Source organism: Tribolium castaneum, chromosome 4 (genome assembly GCF_031307605.1).
Source record: "Tribolium castaneum strain GA2 chromosome 4, icTriCast1.1, whole genome shotgun sequence".
In the NCBI taxonomy this organism is placed as follows: domain Eukaryota; kingdom Metazoa; phylum Arthropoda; class Insecta; order Coleoptera; family Tenebrionidae; genus Tribolium; species Tribolium castaneum.
Window position 1 is genome coordinate 2668965 of NC_087397.1, and position 19475 is coordinate 2688439.

At 34.6% G+C, this 19475-nt stretch overlaps 3 protein-coding genes, 1 long non-coding RNA gene and 1 other non-coding gene across 7 annotated transcripts; 2 read left to right on the forward strand and 3 right to left on the reverse strand.

Annotated features, from left to right (window-relative positions):
- Nucleotides 1-4438: 4438 nt before the first annotated feature.
- On the forward strand, nucleotides 4439-5764 carry LOC103315246 (uncharacterized). Its single transcript, XM_064356208.1, has 3 exons — nucleotides 4439-4698; nucleotides 4745-5460; nucleotides 5563-5764. Exons 1-3 carry the CDS (start codon nucleotides 4519-4521, stop codon nucleotides 5762-5764), a joined length of 1098 nt encoding a protein of 365 aa, XP_064212278.1. The 5' UTR covers nucleotides 4439-4518.
- A 123-nt stretch (nucleotides 5765-5887) lies between these two features.
- On the reverse strand, nucleotides 5888-5969 carry TRNAL-AAG (transfer RNA leucine (anticodon AAG)). Its single transcript has one exon. It is a non-coding gene; the product is annotated as a tRNA-Leu (tRNA).
- Nucleotides 5970-6609: 640 nt separating this feature from the next.
- On the reverse strand, nucleotides 6610-8213 carry LOC663981 (epoxide hydrolase 4). Its single transcript, XM_970006.4, has 2 exons — nucleotides 7914-8213; nucleotides 6610-7735 (listed from the first exon to the last, which is right to left on the reverse strand). Exons 1-2 carry the CDS (start codon nucleotides 8124-8126, stop codon nucleotides 6746-6748), a joined length of 1203 nt encoding a protein of 400 aa, XP_975099.1. The 5' UTR covers nucleotides 8127-8213; the 3' UTR covers nucleotides 6610-6745.
- A 369-nt stretch (nucleotides 8214-8582) lies between these two features.
- On the reverse strand, nucleotides 8583-10468 carry Uba4 (Ubiquitin-like activating enzyme 4). Its single transcript, XM_969991.4, has 7 exons — nucleotides 10307-10468; nucleotides 10076-10259; nucleotides 9898-10018; nucleotides 9442-9746; nucleotides 9167-9393; nucleotides 8809-9034; nucleotides 8583-8759 (listed from the first exon to the last, which is right to left on the reverse strand). Exons 1-7 carry the CDS (start codon nucleotides 10403-10405, stop codon nucleotides 8608-8610), a joined length of 1314 nt encoding a protein of 437 aa, XP_975084.1. The 5' UTR covers nucleotides 10406-10468; the 3' UTR covers nucleotides 8583-8607.
- A 1106-nt stretch (nucleotides 10469-11574) lies between these two features.
- Nucleotides 11575-16837, forward strand: LOC107399256 (uncharacterized). 3 transcript variants are annotated; one of them, XR_010333869.1, is made up of 3 exons: nucleotides 11575-11755; nucleotides 13614-13708; nucleotides 14064-16837. It is a non-coding gene; the product is annotated as an uncharacterized LOC107399256 (long non-coding RNA). The 3 variants fall into 3 exon arrangements; XR_001575910.2 differs by lacking the exon at nucleotides 11575-11755 and adding an exon at nucleotides 12325-12460; XR_001575907.2 differs by lacking the exon at nucleotides 11575-11755 and adding an exon at nucleotides 13193-13328.
- Nucleotides 16838-19475: the final 2638 nt, after the last annotated feature.

Here is a 19475-nt window from a genome sequence, read left to right on the forward strand (position 1 = left end):
ATGGCCGTTCGGGAAATATCCCGCTCTTCCTTTGTTCGAAATCAGTCTAGAGGGATGTCAGTCGGCTTTTTATAAGGGGGAGAGTGAATGAAAACGCGTCTGTCACGAGCAATATAATCTGCTATCAACGCTAACACACCCCTGAATTTTAATAACGACGAATCGATAAGAGAATCACCCGACATTACGCAATTTTTTCCTAATCATGGGTACACCAACTAGTGTTTATTCTCAAATTATCAAGATTTTTACTTGACTCGAGTACCTACAATTAATTCGTACGTACTGACGGAAGATAAACACCGACGAGTCATTGTTTGTATGCATCACCTCCGCACTAAAATGTTTATAGTCGGGAGAAAATTAATGTAAATGTTACAGCAATTATCAAAGCAGGTGTAAATAAACTTTAGAAGAGATGGGAAATAGCTATACTTAAGAAACTATAATGATACCTTTTGACGCGCTTGCTGGGTAAATAAACTAAACACAGTTATTTGAATGTTTCGTTAAGTCATCTTTTCTAATTATTGATTTTTGTCTTATCTTTCGCTCGTATCTATGTTTCGAGTGTCAAATAAGTATTCTATTTGTTTCGACTATTTCCACTACCCACTTTTATTTTTACGAAACAGATTACAAAAGAAGTGAGGTAATTACTGGAAAAGCATCTCGAAGGATTGAGTCACAAAAATATTAGCTAAAAGTCTCATGTAGCTTGTTACAGAGAAGCTTCCCAGAATCGCTACTAAAAGATCGAAATACAATATAGGTTACAAAATACATTCGTAATACAAAAGTAGAGCAGTTTCAAATTGAAATCTTGACCCTCATTAGGGACTTATTGTGAATAGCATAAGAATTTCAAACATACAAACAATATAAAGTATCAAAGTGAAAAAAAAACGAACCTAAATATAAAAAATAATTTTAAATAAAAAAAATAAATAAAAACATAAACCAGTACACCTATAGGTACAAAATAAATTATATTATTAAAAAGACACACTTACAGAATGCGAAATTAAGATTTAATTCAGAATTAAACTAATTCGGATAAGTTGCAATTTAAAATACATAGAGGACCGATTTATAGAAAGCTCTGTTTAAATTTAATTCGTTGTTAAACGTTAACAACGCCAATGAACCAACCAAATTGCTTCAATTTGGTCACGTGCTTAGTTAATCACGCATTTAATTGCGTATTAAATTTACGACGCTTCTATAACCCGGTCCTGACAAATGTTAAGTTAACCTCGATTAAAATTTAACAAATGTTTTGTTAACCGGCCCTTAATTTTATATAAATATAGCCCAGTTTATAGAAAGCAATAAATTTTAATTTGTTGTTAAAAGTTACCAACGCAAATAAACCAATCAAATTCGTTCAGTTTGGTCACGTGATTGGTTAATCACGTATTTAATTGCGGTTTAAATTAATGACGCTTTTATGAACCGGCCTATAAAGCCGGTTCAATAATAATAATAATAATAATAAGAAGAAGAAGAAGAAGAAGAAGAAGAAGAAGAAGAAGAAGAAAAAGAAGAATAAGAATAAGAATGAGATTAAATATAATAAGTAATAATAATAATAATAAATAATAATAAATAAAAATTAAATAAATAAAATTAATAGTAATTTATTTTAGAAAAATATTTAGTTCGAAAAAAATACTGAAAAAAATGCATGGAAAATAATCTAATTAACAAATAACATGTAAAAAAGTCGTATGAAAAAAACATTTAATTTAACTGTAACGAACAGTTGTGACATTAAAATAAACAAATTTATCATAAGTTGTAAACAATTAATTAAAACACAATTAAGTCAATACTAAAATTAAAGTTATTTTCTTATTTTTCAAAACACAATCCAAAATTGTCTATTAATAGATTTTCTATATTTAAAGAAAAAGAAAGGCGAGGTTTTCTGAATTCAGGAAATTGATTGATTTATATTTTTATTTAAAAATTTTAACACTTTTGAGAAAGTAATGTTGGGTTTGTAATAAATTTGTAATAAATAAATCACATGTCTGATTTTTGCCATCTTCGTGTTTGAGTTAATTTTTCTGCCACAAAAAGTATTACCAGAAGCCGGTAGTCCATTGACAGGTCTCTCAATGAACAAGAAAAGATTTTTAGATGCTGGTATAGATTAACAAAACTCCTAATAGCTTAGTAAAACTTATGTTTGTATGCGTGACTATAAAGAAGAGAACCATTAGGGATTTAATAGGAGTTGTAGCATGTTTAATGCACTTTGAAAAGGTGTGGCTTACCTATCAGACTCAAGTGATTGGAAACGTGTCAGTTTGATCCTATTAGGAAGATATAGTGCTTCTGATCTTGAGATCAAGGGGTGTAGAAGGAATGACCACGAAATTTTAAAAGCAAATAAAACAAATAAAACCTAAGTTTCGAATGTGTTTTAAAACCAATGTCGTGTTAATTATAGATTTGAACCACGATCGAGCTTTTGGAATGTCAAATTATCTACCTGTGTCACTTTCATTTGTCTAATCTCTAATAGGCTGTCGAGATAAATGTTACAAGGGTGGAAGTGGCAAAACAGTAACAATTTTTTTGTTGTTCGTCCACATTCTAGGTAAAATTCGCGTTCTGTGCCGCGTATAATAATGATATTCCTGTCGTAAGAGTGTTTCTAATTTGCGAAAGTCTTGTTTTGTTCCATTGTTTCAGGCGACATGGCAGCCTTGGCCAATCAGAAGCAAGCGTAACGGTGTATTGTTATTGTGATGAAAAGGACCCTCGCATTGTGTCGCCCCCTTTGTGAGCCAGATTATTCCGTCGTTTTTTACGTCATTTTAATGGAGCATCAGGGGTGCATAAGGCACCGCGTTGATTGGACTATGTTTTGTTAAATCATGGCTTCGTGCGAAAAATTCACCTTTTTTAATTAGCGACGCGAATTTTATCTCTTTCAAACGTCCAAGGATCATATTTTTGACAGATGGTTTATGCTTTCAACAGGAAACTACGTTTCTAATTTAAGGCTGTTATTGTGGCGACGAGATGAAATCTTAAGCCGATACATAGATTAAGGGACAAAAGACGTTGGCGTAACATGACAAAGTCGAGAACTGGGTATTATGCACAATTTTGTAAGAATTGCGGAAGATTACGAGACACTAATCGGACCCCAGCGTAACCAGAAACTTGCAGACGCACAAATCCTATTATTGGAAATGCGAAAATACCACACTTATTCTGCTTTACATACTTATTCACACTCATCAATATACTGAAAACACTTTCACTTTTAAATTATGTTACAATTTTAAATTATTTTTAATTAATTAAGAATGTTCAAAATATTTGCTTTTCCTGATTGCTTTTGTGGAAAGTAAAAGTCTTGTCTGGTTGGGTTTTTTCCAAAAATTATTCTAAGCTAATAGTCCTTAATTTTCCGTTTTGAGCTACCTGACCCGGAAAAACACTGCACTAACTGCGCGATAACAACATTCTAACGGCACGTTAAACCATTTAAAACTGTGACATTTTACGGTGAAAAACTACAAAAATTGTCTTATCCGTTTCAACAACACGGAAATAACTCGCTTCAGTTTCAAGCCAGATTTTGAAAAATCAACATCATGGCACACAATTTGCTATTATTTATTGCATTATTTGCAAACTGTGCCAAAATCTTGGGCAATAACGTGATTGACGTGGACGATATTTTATCGGAGGATTTTATGCCGGGGACTCTTCTCATGCTTGAGAATCCCAAAGGTGCGGTAAAAAATTTCAATGAAAGTATTGTGGAGTTTGGTGATAAAAGTGGTGATGGGACTTTTGGATATGCCATGGAAACTATGGGTTATCACAGGTAGTACCACCTAGTTTATCATTGAGTTCAGTTAATAATTTCAAGATCAATGATGAACGAATATTTGTGTCGAAATTACGTCGCTGAGGAGATTATCAACGACATGACTTTGTCACGGATCAAGCGACGAATGGGGTCGCAGCCCCCAAATTTGCAAAAACGAGAAAAAGCGCAAAATGTTAAAAACCAACTCTTGCAAGATGAAGGATCAACTAATTACAAAGACTGGCTTGCCAAGTAATTTAACAGTAACAATTTCCTGGCCTTAAACCAGTTTTTAGGAGTACTACACTTGAGGACATTTATCGCCACTATGATAATATGGGTAACAAAATCGATAAAGATGATGATGACAAAGATGACGAAAGTAATGACGATTATGACGCTCAAGTTGTTGGTTACAATTATCAACAACAAGGAGGGTCGAAACTTGGTCATAGTGGTGGTGGAGGCGGCGGGATGCATTTTTCAGGTGGAGGCGGCGGATATTCCTACGGAGGCGGCGGAGGCGGTAGTTACAGCGGCGGCGGCGGGGGTTATGGTGGCGGCGGAGGCGGGGGTTATGGCGGCGGAGGCGGAATTACATCCCATGGAGGTGGAGGAGGAGGTACTACCAAAAATTTAAAGCAACTCCTACAATTTTTTATATAGGGTATGGTGGTCATATGCCTGAACCTGAACACATTATTCCCGAACAACCCAAGTACCAAATCTACCATGAAGAAAGTCATAGTAGTTCTAAGGACCACGACTTGTCCGATTTATTCGAAATAGCACTGACTGCGCTAGCTTATTTATCATTTGGGATGTTCATAATTCATGTCATAATGTGTATTTCTATGGCTGTAAGTACCATTTGGGTCTGTTTCAGTACCAAAACATTTTTTCTAGACTAATAGTACTTCAACAGCGACCGGAATGATGATGCCGATGAGCATGAGCCCAACTTCGACTGGTATGACTGGTGGTGGTACAAGCACAGGCGGGGGTGGTACGGGCACGGGCACGGGCGGGGGTGGTACCGGCACAGGTGGAGGCGAAATTCCAACAGGCACCGGAAATGGCGGGGAAACCCCAACGGGCACTGGGGGCGGGACCGGCACTGGAAATGGGGGGGAAACTCCAACAGGCACTGGAGGTGGGACAGGCACTGGAAATGGGGGAGAGACCCCAACAGGCACGGGAGGTGGTACCGGCACCGGAAATGGCGGGGAAACACCAACCGGCACAGGCGGTGACGGGGAAACAGGCGGAGGAGATGGTTCTACAGGGGGTGGTTCCACAGGTACTGGAACTGGGACTGGTACTGGAACTGGAACCGGAACTGGGGGAACTGGGACTGGAACTGGAGGAACGGGTACTGGAACTGGTGGTACAGCGACTGGGAGAGATACTATCAAGTTCCAATACAAGCGGGATATCCCAACTATTACGAACCCGAATAATCAAGCGTTGAACGAATTGGCTAGGAGAATTTTGACATCGATAGAAGCGGCTTTTCTGGCCAATGAAGACGATGGGAATTGTTTAAGACTAACACTTTGTGAAAATAATAAGTTTTCTAGGAGTATTGAAGGCAATAATAAAATTTTGATACCGGTGTGGAGGTAGGTATTTAATAGTTCCAACAGAGTAAGTAGTGGTTTTCATGTTTGTCAAACATTAAAATTAGCACCCCTAACTTTAACTTGAAATTATTCCAATTGCAGCTTGGGCATGAGTTGGATTTCTGGTCGTCTTACTAAAAATATAAATCCTGCGACATCAATGCTCGACAGTTTGAAAGCTTCAATTCTCGGTTTGGGTAAAGCAAACTGCGAGTTAATTTACCATAATTGTGATTTGCGGCAACAAAAGCGCGAACGCCGTAGAAGAAAAAAGAGAAATTCTGATAATAAAAAGCAGAAATAAAGATGTTTACTCAATTTTGTGTTTTATTTGTTGTCATGTGTTTGTAATCTATTTGACCCAAAAACAAAACGATGTTGTAAGTGCCGTGTTGGCAGAGTTTGCTTCAAAAAAGAAAAAAAAACTTGGCAGCGGTGGGATTCGAACCCACGCCTCCGAAGAGACTGGTGCCTTAAACCAGCGCCTTAGACCGCTCGGCCACGCTACCTGTTATTCGGTGTCAGGTGCCCGCCCCAATATAATCACCATATTTTTTTTTTAAAGAAAAATTATTAAAAGCGAAATATGAAGTCAAAATTTAATTAGTTCATAAACTTTAACATTTGATATGTGTAAACGCCAATTTCTCACAAGATTTAATAAATATGTGCTACAGCTTAATAAAAATTCTGAATTCAAAATTATAAAAAAAAACTCGAAAAAACTTTAAGTATTATTAATATTTCAGTGCTGATTCATTAATTTACTCCGTTTTAAAACTGTAGTCTTGTAGGTTTGGAATAAAACAACATTGTAAATCAGTATAAAATGTATTTACACAAATAAAAAAACAACAAACAACAAAATCACATAACAGGTAGGTACGTTTATAGATATTTTTTGTAAAACTTAAATCAAACAAATAATATACACTAGCTACAACTTATTTATGCAAAATCAGAGAAAAGTATTCACCACTATCAAAAGTGTTGACTATTTTTTTCAGTTGTACTAACTACAGACAAGGTCAGAATAAAAAAGATCTATAAATGCATCATCAAACACAACAAAATAAAAAAGCTTGGTAAAGATTTTACCGAAAGAAGACTACAAAAAATCTCAGTCTTATAAAATTTTTGAGTTGAAATTTGTCTTAATCGTCTCTACACCCGTCTCAAATCCGCCAGATCAATCTAAGACGAACATAACGAAGTGTTCCTCCTCTAACGCCAATCATTTGGTTGGCCAAATTCCCCGGAACACTACTACAGTCCACCCCTATCCCTAACTATCAGTCTTCTCATAAATATTTGAATAATTTAATAACCCTATACTCGGAATACTCCCCACCACCCCGTTTGTCTTTTTATGAACAGTGTCCAGCACCGAATTTCCATACTTGACCGTGCTGCTAACAGCCCCCATCATCCTGTTCATTATTCCCTTGGACGGCGACCGCTCCAGCCCATTGGGCACATTCCTCGCCACCAGATACTTCAACAGGATTTCGTTAAACTGCTGGTACTTCTCCTGATGCGGAAAATGCCCAGCCCCGTCCACAATTTTTACGTAAAACTTCTCGCAGAAATCGGTCGATTTGACGATACTTTCAAGCTTGATAAACTTGTCTCGGTCCCCGGTGACCAACACGACTGGCACTTGGATAGTCCTCGTGTTCTCAGCAATTTCAATAAACAACAAATTGCGGAAATAGTTCAAAGGCCCCGTCCAGTCTTCTTTGCGACAAAAGGCGTACTTGTAAGCGTCTAGGAACGTGTCATTGGCCGGCAAATGTCGGTGGTACTCTGTTATGATTTTAACGTCGTTCCGCAACGCGTCAACTTCGGGGAAGTACGGAAGCTGGACGAAGTTCAACCACCGGTAGTTCCAGGACGTGTGCAAGTTGGTCCTGTAGATATTGGGGTGAGGGCAGGACACTGCCACTAGTTTTTCCACGACTTCTGGAAACTGGTGTGCCAGGCACCAGCCAAGTAACGCACCAATGTCATGACCCACAACAATGCAGCTGGAGACGCCAAAGGAGATTATAAGTTGTCTGAGCTCCTCCAGGATCATGTCAATGCGGTAGGTTTTACGGGAGGAGGGTTTGTCCGAGTCCCCGAAACCTTTAAGGTCCAAGGCAACCACCCGGAAATGCTGGGATAAAGTAGGGATTTGGTGCCGCCAGCTGACCCAGCAGTCGGGGAAGCCGTGCAGAAGGAGCACCAAAGGCCGGTCCTCCGAGCCGGATTCAACATAATGGAACTTAACGCCCTGCAAATTAATGTTTTTTATTGATAAGAGTGCAAAATAACGACTGTCTGGTGGAAAGCTACACAGGGCGATAAAGTCGCAATTAATTAATCTTGCGACTTGAAGAAATTGATTTCGGTGTTAGGTAACACGAAAAACCCAAAATAAAAGCACGTGATTGATAATCCGCTCCACTGACCTTTAATTTGATGTACTTGTGTTGGCCTAAAGAAGAGTCGACGAGACAGGCCGGTGGGTTGTCGCGCTGTTGGTTGATAAAAAACGACTTGGGGTCCCAGATCCACTTAGCCGACATTTTGCAAATGATCCAGACCCCGAAAATGAAGGTGAAGAAGTGCAGCTTTAGGATCTCCCATGGTGAAATGGTCACTATACGCAAATCTCTTGCCATCGTGCATCACTTGTGTGAGTTATGGACGTACTGATTCAGTATCATAAAAATCCAAGGATACGCGCGATACCACGGTACGATCAAAGGTCATCAAACGATGAGATAGGTTCAGAGAGGAGTCAATTTTGGGGAAATCGGACGCCAGGATTAGTCATAGAAGTGGAAGTACGAAAGTACTCGTAATCATTTGTAGACTTTGACTATTTCCTCATAGACCATAGTAATTTCAACTTGGGGTCACGGAAATTATGCAATGGCACAATCTTATCAATTATCTGCGCTTTGGTGTTTTCGAGTGAACGAAAAACATAAACAAGGATTTTTGATAATGAAAACTACCAGAAAACTCAAAAAATGCGGCTACGATTTTATTTATATTTTAAATGATCGATGTATGACACGAATAAAACAAACAGCGAATAAAAATTCTCGGGTTTCGGGAAATAGAAACAAAAATTGTGGATAAAAATTTTATTCAAAATTAATAAACAGGGAATGTTGGATCAATCGACTTCGAGTAGGCGTGAAGCCCACCTTTAACATTCCAGAATCGGACCGAAGTGTTGGAAAAATTCTGTCGTAGGTAACTTGTGGCCCTTTGAGAGTCGTTTCCTCGCCTACACAACAAATAAACTGAAACAAAAAAAAATGAAAATGATCGATAAAAGTTCTCCAACAATACCGTTTTTATTCCCTTCCCTTGCCCTTTTTACCAGGCCCTCCAACTCGCCCAAACTCTTATTATCCCGTATTTTGGCATAGGGTAAATTTACAGTATTTGGTAACCTACACATATCAAACTCCAGTTCCGATCGCACATCAATCACGATATTATTTCCGTCTAAAACACCTCTGAGCTGTTCAACAGTCACATTTTCCTCGCTCTCCAAAATATTAATATTGACCACCTAACAAAAAATATATGATAAATAAGAACGGCAAAATGATCACTTTGTACACAATTCAGAATTTTGTTAAAAAAAGATGACATCTTGAATAATAACTAGTTTTTTTTATGTGGGAGGTGAAAAGGGAGTCACCTTATCGTGAGCTCTGGCTCCGCAAAACTGCTCATAATCCACCGGTTCTTTTATTTTAGGATTATCCCCGCAAACCTCGCACGTCGTAACTCTTTGTCGCAACTTCACATTACGAAAAGTTGTCTCCGAGCCGTCGAAAATCAACAACCGGCCTGATAGAACACCCTCCATTTGAGTCAAAATTTTTACGGTTTCGAGGGCTTGTAACACCCCGATTACGCCACAGACTGTCAAATTTGGATTAAAGAGAGTTATTTTACTTAGTTTTTTATTACCTGATCCCAGAACACCACCGTCTCCACAATTTGTTACAGTGTGAGCTGGTGGTGGCTTGGGGAATAGGCAACGGTAACAGGGGCCGTTGTTATAATGGTAAACTGTTAATTGGCCCTCCATTTGTAGGGCACTGCCTGAGACAAGTGGAATGTTGTGAATTACGCAAATATCGTTGAGTAAATAGCGTGTGGGGGCATTGTCAGTGCAGTCCAAGACAGCGTCGTATTTATTCTTCTGCACAAAGTCGGTTATAGAGCTGAAGGCGTGAATGTGCAATGGAACAATTTTGATGTTACTGTTGAGTCTAGAAATGAACTGTTTAAAAAAAAAAAAACTCAAAAATAGAGATTGTCGTAGGCAATACACAATACAGTACAGCCGCCATGATGATTGTCTACATATAACGTATTATGAAATTTTGTGTTAAAAAATAGTGATAACACGGGTTAGCTAACCTTTTTAATTTCTCAGAGGCTGATTGTACTTTTGGTAGCCCGATATCATGCTCATAATGTAAAATCTGTCTATGCAAGTTGGATAGTTCAACTTCATCATAATCTACAATATGAATTTCTCCTAAAAACACCTCATGATGTAAATTTGAACCCTCTCTTAAATTATATAACATTGTACCAACTCCGGCAGCTGCAAGATACAGGGAAGCGGGACATCCTAAGCCCCCAGCACCCACAATTAAAATTTTGCTTTCTTTAAGCTTGATTTGGCCTGATTTACAAATTTGGGGCATTATTATTTGACGACTGTACCGTACAATCTCTTCTGAACTTAAAACATCCGAGTAAGGACAAGAGACATGCTGTAATAATAGATATGGTGAAAAAATATATAACAGGAAATACTAACTTCAGATTTGAGTTGTTGAAGCCTGAATTTTTTCTCGTCTAATGTCCTTTCTAGAGCTGCTATTTCAGCTTCTAGAGTTTTTATTTCAAGATTGGACATTTTTTTCTTGTTTTTAGGTTAAATAAAACTGAGGTTAGAATAGCAGAGCGTAATATTGGTTGCCTAATCAACCGGAAAAGTTTTTTTTCTGCCGAAAAAAATATAGAAACTTCTCTTTAAATCGTTATTAATTTTAAAAATAGGCATTTATGCTCCAATTTTGTCAGCGTTATTTTTAAAACTCTTACAAATTTTGTGACTTTAGATTCGGCCTCAAAAAATCAATAGAAACCAAAAAGTCATATGCTTCTGAAAGAAAATTTGCCAATAATACCTAATGGGCAATAGCCAAACACAATAAAAACATTTTTTGTAAATATTTTAATTTTTTTTCTGAGAAATCCTGCAATGCAAATTAAGTAAATCGGCTTTCAAACTGTCGTTTGCACCTCCAAAACACCCCTATTGTGTAGAGTTTTATTTAATTTAAAAATTTTCTCCCTGGTGAAATATGACGCATAAACTTTTTGTCGATTTATTCCTCTACAAATTTTTTGCGATCCGAGATAAGTTGCGTGTTCTCATTCTTTCAAAGGCGTCCGAATTGTAATGATCGGTTTCTGCTTTTTCATTTATTTTTCACTTTAATTTAAGTAAAATTCGCGTATTGTTTGAATAAAAACAAAAGTGAGTAAGGCAGCAAAGACCAAAAGGTAGGAAAGTGCGTATTTAACGGATTTTTTTGCGATCGAGATTATTACAAATAAAATTCAACAATTTCCTAGTTCATTTAAAAGAATTTACGTTTGGTTTAAATGATTTTGTTATCAGAAAAGACGCAATTTTCCACGCCAAAACCGATTTGAAGGTAGTGAGGACGATATTTTTATTATATCTCAATTTGTCAGCGTTGGTTTTGCATTATTAGATAATTGTAACTCAATTTATGTCTTAAAGTGTGCAAAAATTTCAATATCGCGGTTGTTTACTCGTTTACAAATCAAATAATGCCCTGTTCTCTAAATATTAAATTAAAAAAGTAAATTTTCGTTAAAGTTAAAGTAATTTTAAAATAATTTTTGACCAAATTTTATAAGCCTTGTTTTTAATTTCGAGTATCTTTGGCTTTAAATCACTTCCAAAAACACAAAAACCACCCCCTTTCATGTAAAGGATTTTGTCCTTGGACAGTTTTAAAAGTTAAATGTGACGCATAAACGTTTTGTCGATTTATCCCTCTACAATTTTTTTGCGGCCCAAGATAAGCGATAAGTTGTGCCACTCTTTCGACCAAGTCCGAATTGTCATGATCGGTTTCTCTCTTTTCATTTATTTATTACCTTAATTTAACTAAAATTCGCGTATTGTTTAAATAAAAACGATTGTGAGTGTGGCAGCAAAGACAAAAAGGTAGGAAAGTGCGTATTTAACAAATTTTTTTTTGTGATCGAGGTTTTTACAAATAAAATTCAATAATTTCCTAGCTCATTTCGAAGAATTTACGTTTGATTTAAATGATTTTTTTATTAGAAAAGACGCAATTTTTCACGCCAAAACCGATTTGAAGGTAGTGAGGACGATAATTTTTTTTATATCTCAGTTTGTCAGCGATGATTTTGCATTATTAGGTAATTGCAACACCATTTATGTCTTAAAATGTGCAAAAATTTCGATATCGCGGTTGTTTACGCGTCTACAAATCAAATAATGCCCTGTCCTCTAAATATTAATATAAAAAAGTAAATTTTCGTTAAAGTTAAAGTAATTTTAAAATAATTTTTGACCAAATTTTATAAGCCTTGTTTTTAATTTCGAGAATCTTTGGCTTTAAATCACTTCAAAAAACACAAAAACCACCCCCTTTCATGTAAAGGATTTTGTCCTTGGACAGTTTTAAAAGTTAAATGTGACGCATAAACGTTTTGTCGATTTATTCCTCTACAATTTTTTTGCGGCCCAAGATAAGCGATAAGTTGTGCCACTCCACTCTTTCGACCAAGTCCGAGTTGTCATGATTGGTTTCTCTCTTTTCACTTATTTATCACCTTAATTTAACTAAAATTCGCGTATTGTTTAAATAAAAACGATTGTGAGTGTGGCAGCAAAGACCAAAAGGTAGGAAAGTGCGTATTTAACAAATTTTTTTTGTGATCGAGGTTATTACAAATAAAATTCAATAATTTCCTAGCTCATTTCGAAGAATTTACGTTTGATTTAAATGATTTTTTTATTAGAAAAGACGCAAATTTTCACAACAAAACCGATTTGAAGGTAGTGGGAACGATAATTTTTTTTATATCTCAATTTGTCAGCGATGATTTTGCATTATTAGGTAATTGCAACTCAATTTATGTCTTAAAATGTGCAAAAATTTCGAGATCGCGCTTGTTTACGCGTTTACAAATCAAATAATGCACTGTTCTCTAAATATTAATATAAAAATGTAAGTTTTCGTTAAAGAAAAAGTAATTTTAAAACAATTTTTGACCAAATTTTATAAGCATTGTTTTTAATTTCGAGAAAGTTTAAATTCTCACTGAAAAAAATCAATCAATAATCTAAAGGTCAAACACTTAAAGAAAATTTTTAAAATATTGAACAATATTTTTGCTTTTCAATTGCGATTTTCTGAAAAATCCGGTAAAATTAATTAGGTAAATTTTGTTTCAAACTGTTGTTTAACACCTTCAAAAACAAAAAACCACCCTTTTCGTGTGGAGAATGATTTTGTCCTTGGACAGTTTTATTTAATTTAAAAATTTTCTGCCTGGTGAAATATGACGCATAAACTCTTTGTCGATTTATTCCTCTACAAAGTTTTTGCGGTCCGAGATAAGTTGCGCCTTCTCATTCTTTCAACGGCGTCCGAATTGTAGTGATCGGTTTCTGCGTTTTCAATTATTTATCACTTTAATTTAACTAAAATAAATTCGCGTATTGTTTGAATAAAAACAAATGTGAGTGTGGCAGCAAAGACAAAAAGGTAGGAAAGTGCGTATTTAACAAATTTTTTTTTGTGATCGAGGTTTTTACAAATAAAATTCAATAATTTCCTAGCTCATTTCGAAGAACTTACGTTTGGTTTAAATGATTTTTTTGTGATAAAAATTTAGGGGAGAAGTTTGACTTTGGACAGTTTTATTTATTTAAACATTTTCTCTGTCCATTTATCCTTCCTGTACAAACTTTTTTGCGGCCAGAGATAAGGTTATTTTATTAGCTGCGTGGCTTCAGTTCTTCACTCGCTCATCCATTTCTGTGTTTTCAGGCAATCACTACATTCCTACCTAACTGGAGGACTTCACAACTCTGGTGGTTTAGTATCAAATGCGAATCTGCATAATCAAGATCAATTTTCGTTTGGTAAGTTCGTTTGATCTTCTGATTATACGACGTAAATATTATTATAATTATTATTATTAGAAATCTAACGGGACGCGACTATTTTATTTAGCTACTGGTAAAGCATCATTAAAACATATTGTGAATCAAGTGAAAAAAAATGTATTACACGGTGTCTTTATCACGTCGTTGTTCAGATTTTGTTGCTTATTTTCGAGTGCCTAACAGTCATTTACATAATTCAAAGTAAAATCTAAATGTGGTGTTTTTTTTAAATAAGTAATCAGTGCAGTGCATGTTGTGAATTTTCAAATTTTTAATGAGTTATTATTTTGTGATAGTGCGTGAATTTTAAAATTTTGAAATTTCGTTGCAGAGCTACTTACAAAGCGGAAACGAAAACGGCAACCTCAAGGGCGAACAGAAACGGAAACGGGATACAGAAACGAAGTCACCATCACTTGTTTCAATTAAATTTTTTTTACTAAGTTAAAAAGAAAGCCAAGGTTTTTATTTCAACAAATATTTGTAATTTTATTCAATTATTTTGTTTCGGGAGTGTTCGGATGAAGTCAATCAGAACGTAAAATACATTTTCGAGTTCGGGATTTTTAAAATTATGTGTTTAGTGTGTGTAAAAGAAGGATCACATCATCCGGGTTAAAGGAGTTTTGAAAAATATACGAAGGAAAATTGAAAGAATGAGAAAAAAAAGATAGGAAAAGAATTAAATAGGAAAGTGCAAGGAATAAAGACCGGAAGCTAAGAAGCTAAGATAACTAGAATGGCGTATAGAATTTATAGCGAAATGTATGTAGAAATAAATTCGTAACAACGAATAAAGAATAAAGCCACGCATAAGTCATGATCTGACAAACAGAGAGACAAAACAGAGATGAACTGATTCAAGAACAGGCAAAAAGTGAAAATAGAGTGGTTTTTTAGTGTGTAATTAGTGTAATTAAAAATTCAAGCTGTGATCGGAAATTAGCAGAATAGCATTCTCGTAGTTGTTTATGCGTTTAGTCACAAATTTCCACTCTTCTATAACAAAATGTTTTGAAAACTGAACAAAAACGTTTCGGAATTTAATGATTTGATGAAAATATTACTTTGTCGTGTACGACTATGATTTAAAAATTAGCGAGCACCCAGTAAAAGAATGTATTATACGTCAGATTTGGTTCTTGTCAGGTAAACTTGGCAAATATTATTAGCAATGGAATTTAAAAATACACAGCAATAAAAATTCATTCACAGGAAAACTATATAAACAAAATTCCAAACCAAGCTTCGGAAACAAATGGTTTAAAACATAATGTAATAATTTCCATTTTAGAAAATCAATTTCAAACTATGAAACATATAACACAGATTGTTATAAATTCGTGTAATCAGCACCGTATACCAATTTAATTACTATTTTAAAACACGATTTAAATAAACTGAGTTTAGAACTTGAAAAAGCTGGAAAGGGACTGGCCACCCCTCTTCCAGAATTTATCATGTTCTATCAAACTCACTTAATTCCCGCGGCATGGTCAAAACTACAAAATTATATCATTAATCCAAGACTAAACATAAATACTCCAAAACTCAAAAACATTGTAGAGGGGGTATTTAATTTAAAAAAAATGAAGTTAGTTTGCAAAAATAGTCAAAAAAGGGCAATGAAATAAACTTGAAATAACGATCGGGGCCCCGAAACAATTCTCAGAAAACCTCAGAACAGAGAAAAAGTACACCCTATAAATGGAAGACGTTCAGGAGATTGATAAAATATGTGGGGAGAAAAAGATTAGTTGCAATTATCAGGGAGTCAAGTTAGGGAACTATGAGTTTGCTTGGGAATTTATGTTAATAATGCGCGTATTATTACATAAATGCTCTTGCAATACTCACCAACAACAAGACAAAAAAGTTTAATTTTGAAAAAAAAGGTGCTTTTAATGTATTTAGAGTATTAACCCCACAAAGTTCTTAACATGCAGCGAAAAAAACTAACAAAAAATACTTACAATTAAACCAATATTTTGTTTAATCTTTATTATCTTCGTAAAAGTAGCATTCAAGATTTTTATAAGTGCGAGTTAATAACAATATGTTAATAATAACTCTGTGTTTTCGATACGTGGCATCAACCAGGACCGAAGAACCATTATATTCTAGATAATTGTCTAGATCGTCGTGGAACATTCTTTCATTAAAACATATAGTGAATCAAGTGAAAAAAAAATTACTTAATTACACAGTGTCATTAGCACGTCGCTGTTCAGATTTTGTCGTTTATTTTCGAGTGCCTAACAGTCATTTAATTGACTCAAAAAAATATCTAAATGTGTTTTTTTAATAAATAATAAGTGCAGTGCATGTTGTGAATTTTCAAATTTCTAAAAGTTATTATTTTATGATAGTGCGTGAATTTTAAAATTTTGAGTAGTGTGTGTAAAGGAAGCATCACATCATCCAGATTAAAGGAGTTTTGAAGAAATTACGAAGAGAAAGTAAAGGAAAGAGGGAAGAAAAAGAAAAGTTATTCAAAGTGCATGAAAAATTTTCGAGTTCGGGATTTTTAAAATTATGTGTTTAGTGTGTGTAAAGGCAGCATCTCATCATCCAGATTAAAGGAGTTTTGAAGAAATTACGAAGAGAAAGTAAAGGAAAGAGGGAAGAAAAGTTATTCAAAGTGCATGAAAAATTTTCCAGTTCGGGATTTTTAAAATTATGTGTTTAGTGTTTGTAAAGGAAGCATCTCATCATCCAGATTAAAGGAGTTTTGAAGAAATTACGAAGAGAAAGTAAAGGAAAGAGGGAAGAAAAAGAAAAGTTATTCAAAGTGCATGAAAAATTTTCGAGTTCGAGATTTTTAAAATTATGTGTTTAGTGTGTGTAAAGGAAGCATCTCATCATCCAGATTAAAGGAGTTTTAAAGAAATTACGAAGAGAAAGTAAAGGAAAGAGGGAAGAAAAGTCATTCAAAGTGCATGAAAAATTTTCGAGTTCGGGATTTTTAAAATTATGTGTTTAGTGTGTGTAAAGGAAGCATCTCATCATCCAGATTAAAGGAGTTTTGAAGAAATTACGAAGAGAAAGTAAAGGAAAGAGGGAAGAAAAGTCATTCAAAGTGCATGAAAAATTTTCGAGTTCGGGATTTTTAAAATTATGTGTTTAGTGTGTGTAAAGGAAGCATCTCATCATCCAGATTAAAGGAGTTTTGAAGAAATTACGAAGAGAAAGTAAAGGAAAGAGGGAAGAAAAAGAAAAGTTATTCAAAGTGCATGAAAAATTTTCGAGTTCGGGATTTTTAAAATTATGTGTTTAGTGTGTGTAAAGGCAGCATCTCATCATCCAGATTAAAGGAGTTTTGAAGAAATTACGAAGAGAAAGTAAAGGAAAGAGGGAAGAAAAAGAAAAGTTATTCAAAGTGCATGAAAAATTTTCGAGTTCGGGATTTTTAAAATTATGTGTTTAGTGTGTGTAAAGGCAGCATCTCATCATCCAGATTAAAGGAGTTTTGAAGAAATTACGAAGAGAAAGTAAAGGAAAGAGGGAAGAAAAGTCATTCAAAGTTCATGAAAAATTTTCGAGTTCGAGATTTTTAAAATTATGTGTTTAGTGTGTGTAAAGGCAGCATCTCATCATCCAGATTAAAGGAGTTTTGAAGAAATTACGAAGAGAAAGTAAAGGAAAGAGGGAAGAAAAAGAAAAGTTATTCAAAGTGCATGAAAAATTTTCGAGTTCGGGATTTTTAAAATTATGTGTTTAGTGTGTGTAAAGGCAGCATCTCATCATCCAGATTAAAGGAGTTTTGAAGAAATTACGAAGAGAAAGTAAAGGAAAGAGGGAAGAAAAGTCATTCAAAGTTCATGAAAAATTTTCGAGTTCGAGATTTTTTAAATTATGTGTTTAGTGTGTGTAAAGGCAGCATCTCATCATCCAGATTAAAAGAGTTTTGAAGAAATTACGAAGAAAAAGTAAAGGAAAGAGGGAAGAAAAGTTATTCAAAGTGCATGAAAAATTTTCGAGTTCGGGATTTTTAAAATTATGTGTTTAGTGTGTGTAAAGGAAGCATCTCATCATCCAGATTAAAAGAGTTTTGAAGAAATTACGAAGAAAAAGTAAAGGAAAGAGGAAAGAAAAGTTATTCAAAGTGCATGAAAAATTTTCGAGTTCGGGATTTTTAAAATTATGTGTTTAGTGTGTGTAAAGGAAGCATCTCATCATCCAGATTAAAGGAGTTTTGAAGAAATTACGAAGAGAAAGTAAAGGAAAGAGGGAAGAAAAGTTATTCAAAGTGCATGAAAAATTTTCGAGTTCGGGATTTTTAAAATTATGTGTTTAGTGTGTGTAAAGGAAGCATCTCATCATCCAGATTAAAGGAGTTTTGAAGAAATTACGAAGAGAAAGTAAAGGAAAGAGGGAAGAAAAGTTATTCAAAGTGCATGAAAAATTTTCGAGTTCGGGATTTTTAAAATTATGTGTTTAGTGTGTGTAAAGGAAGCATCTCATCATCCAGATTAAAGGAGTTTTGAAGAAATTACGAAGAGAAAGTAAAGGAAAGAGGGAAGAAAAAGAAAAGTTATTCAAAGTGCATGAAAAATTTTCGAGTTCGGGATTTTTAAAATTATGTGTTTAGTGTGTGTAAAGGCAGCATCTCATCATCCAGATTAAAGGAGTTTTGAAGAAATTACGAAGAGAAAGTAAAGGAAAGAGGGAAGAAAAAGAAAAGTTATTCAAAGTGCATGAAAAATTTTCGAGTTCGGGATTTTTAAAATTATGTGTTTAGTGTGTGTAAAGGCAGCATCTCATCATCCAGATTAAAAGAGTTTTGAAGAAATTACGAAGAAAAAGTAAAGGAAAGAGGGAAGAAAAGTTATTCAAAGTGCATGAAAAATTTTCGAGTTCGGGATTTTTAAAATTATGTGTTTAGTGTGTGTAAAGGAAGCATCTCATCATCCAGATTAAAGGAGTTTTGAAGAAATTACGAAGAGAAAGTAAAGGAAAGAGGGAAGAAAAGTTATTCAAAGTGCATGAAAAATTTTCGAGTTCGGGATTTTTAAAATTATGTGTTTAGTGTGTGTAAAGGAAGCATCTCATCATCCAGATTAAAAGAGTTTTGAAGAAATTACGAAGAAAAAGTAAAGGAAAGAGGGAAGAAAAGTTATTCAAAGTGCATGAAAAATTTTCGAGTTCGGGATTTTTAAAATTATGTGTTTAGTGTATGTAAAGGAAGCATCTCATCATCCAGATTAAAGGAGTTTTGAAGAAATTACGAAGAGAAAGTAAAGGAAAGAGGGAAGAAAAGTTATTCAAAGTGCATGAAAAATTTTCGAGTTCGGGATTTTTAAAATTATGTGTTTAGTGTGTGTAAAGGAAGCATCTCATCATCCAGATTAAAGGAGTTTTGAAGAAATTACGAAGAGAAAGTAAAGGAAAGAGGGAAGAAAAGTTATTCAAAGTGCATGAAAAATTTTCGAGTTCGGGATTTTTAAAATTATGTGTTTAGTGTGTGTAAAGGAAGCATCTCATCATCCAGATTAAAGGAGTTTTGAAGAAATTACGAAGAGAAAGTAAAGGAAAGAGGGAAGAAAAGTTATTCAAAGTGCATGAAAAATTTTCGAGTTCGGGATTTTTAAAATTATGTGTTTAGTGTGTGTAAAGGAAGCATCTCATCATCCAGATTAAAGGAGTTTTGAAGAAATTACGAAGAGAAAGTAAAGGAAAGAGGGAAGAAAAGTTATTCAAAGTGCATGAAAAATTTTCGAGTTCGGGATTTTTAAAATTATGT

Excerpts from the sequence above, each read along its gene's own strand:
- LOC103315246 (XM_064356208.1), top strand. The coding sequence starts at position 4,519 with ATGCCTGAACCTGAACACATTATTCCCGAACAACCCAAGTACCAAATC. Across the intron at positions 4,699-4,744 it reads TAATGTGTATTTCTATGGCT|ACTAATAGTACTTCAACAGC; the intron begins GTAAGTACCATT and ends CATTTTTTCTAG. Across the intron at positions 5,461-5,562 it reads ATTTTGATACCGGTGTGGAG|CTTGGGCATGAGTTGGATTT; the intron begins GTAGGTATTTAA and ends TTCCAATTGCAG.
- LOC663981 (XM_970006.4), bottom strand. The coding sequence starts at position 8,126 with ATGGCAAGAGATTTGCGTATAGTGACCATTTCACCATGGGAGATCCTA. Across the intron at positions 7,736-7,913 it reads ACAAGTACATCAAATTAAAG|GGCGTTAAGTTCCATTATGT; the intron begins GTCAGTGGAGCG and ends ATTAATTTGCAG.
- Uba4 (XM_969991.4), bottom strand. The coding sequence starts at position 10,405 with ATGTCCAATCTTGAAATAAAAACTCTAGAAGCTGAAATAGCAGCTCTA. Across the intron at positions 9,394-9,441 it reads CGGTGGTGTTCTGGGATCAG|TCTGTGGCGTAATCGGGGTG; the intron begins GTAATAAAAAAC and ends CAAATTTGACAG. Across the intron at positions 9,035-9,166 it reads GAGCCAGAGCTCACGATAAG|GTGGTCAATATTAATATTTT; the intron begins GTGACTCCCTTT and ends ATTTTTTGTTAG.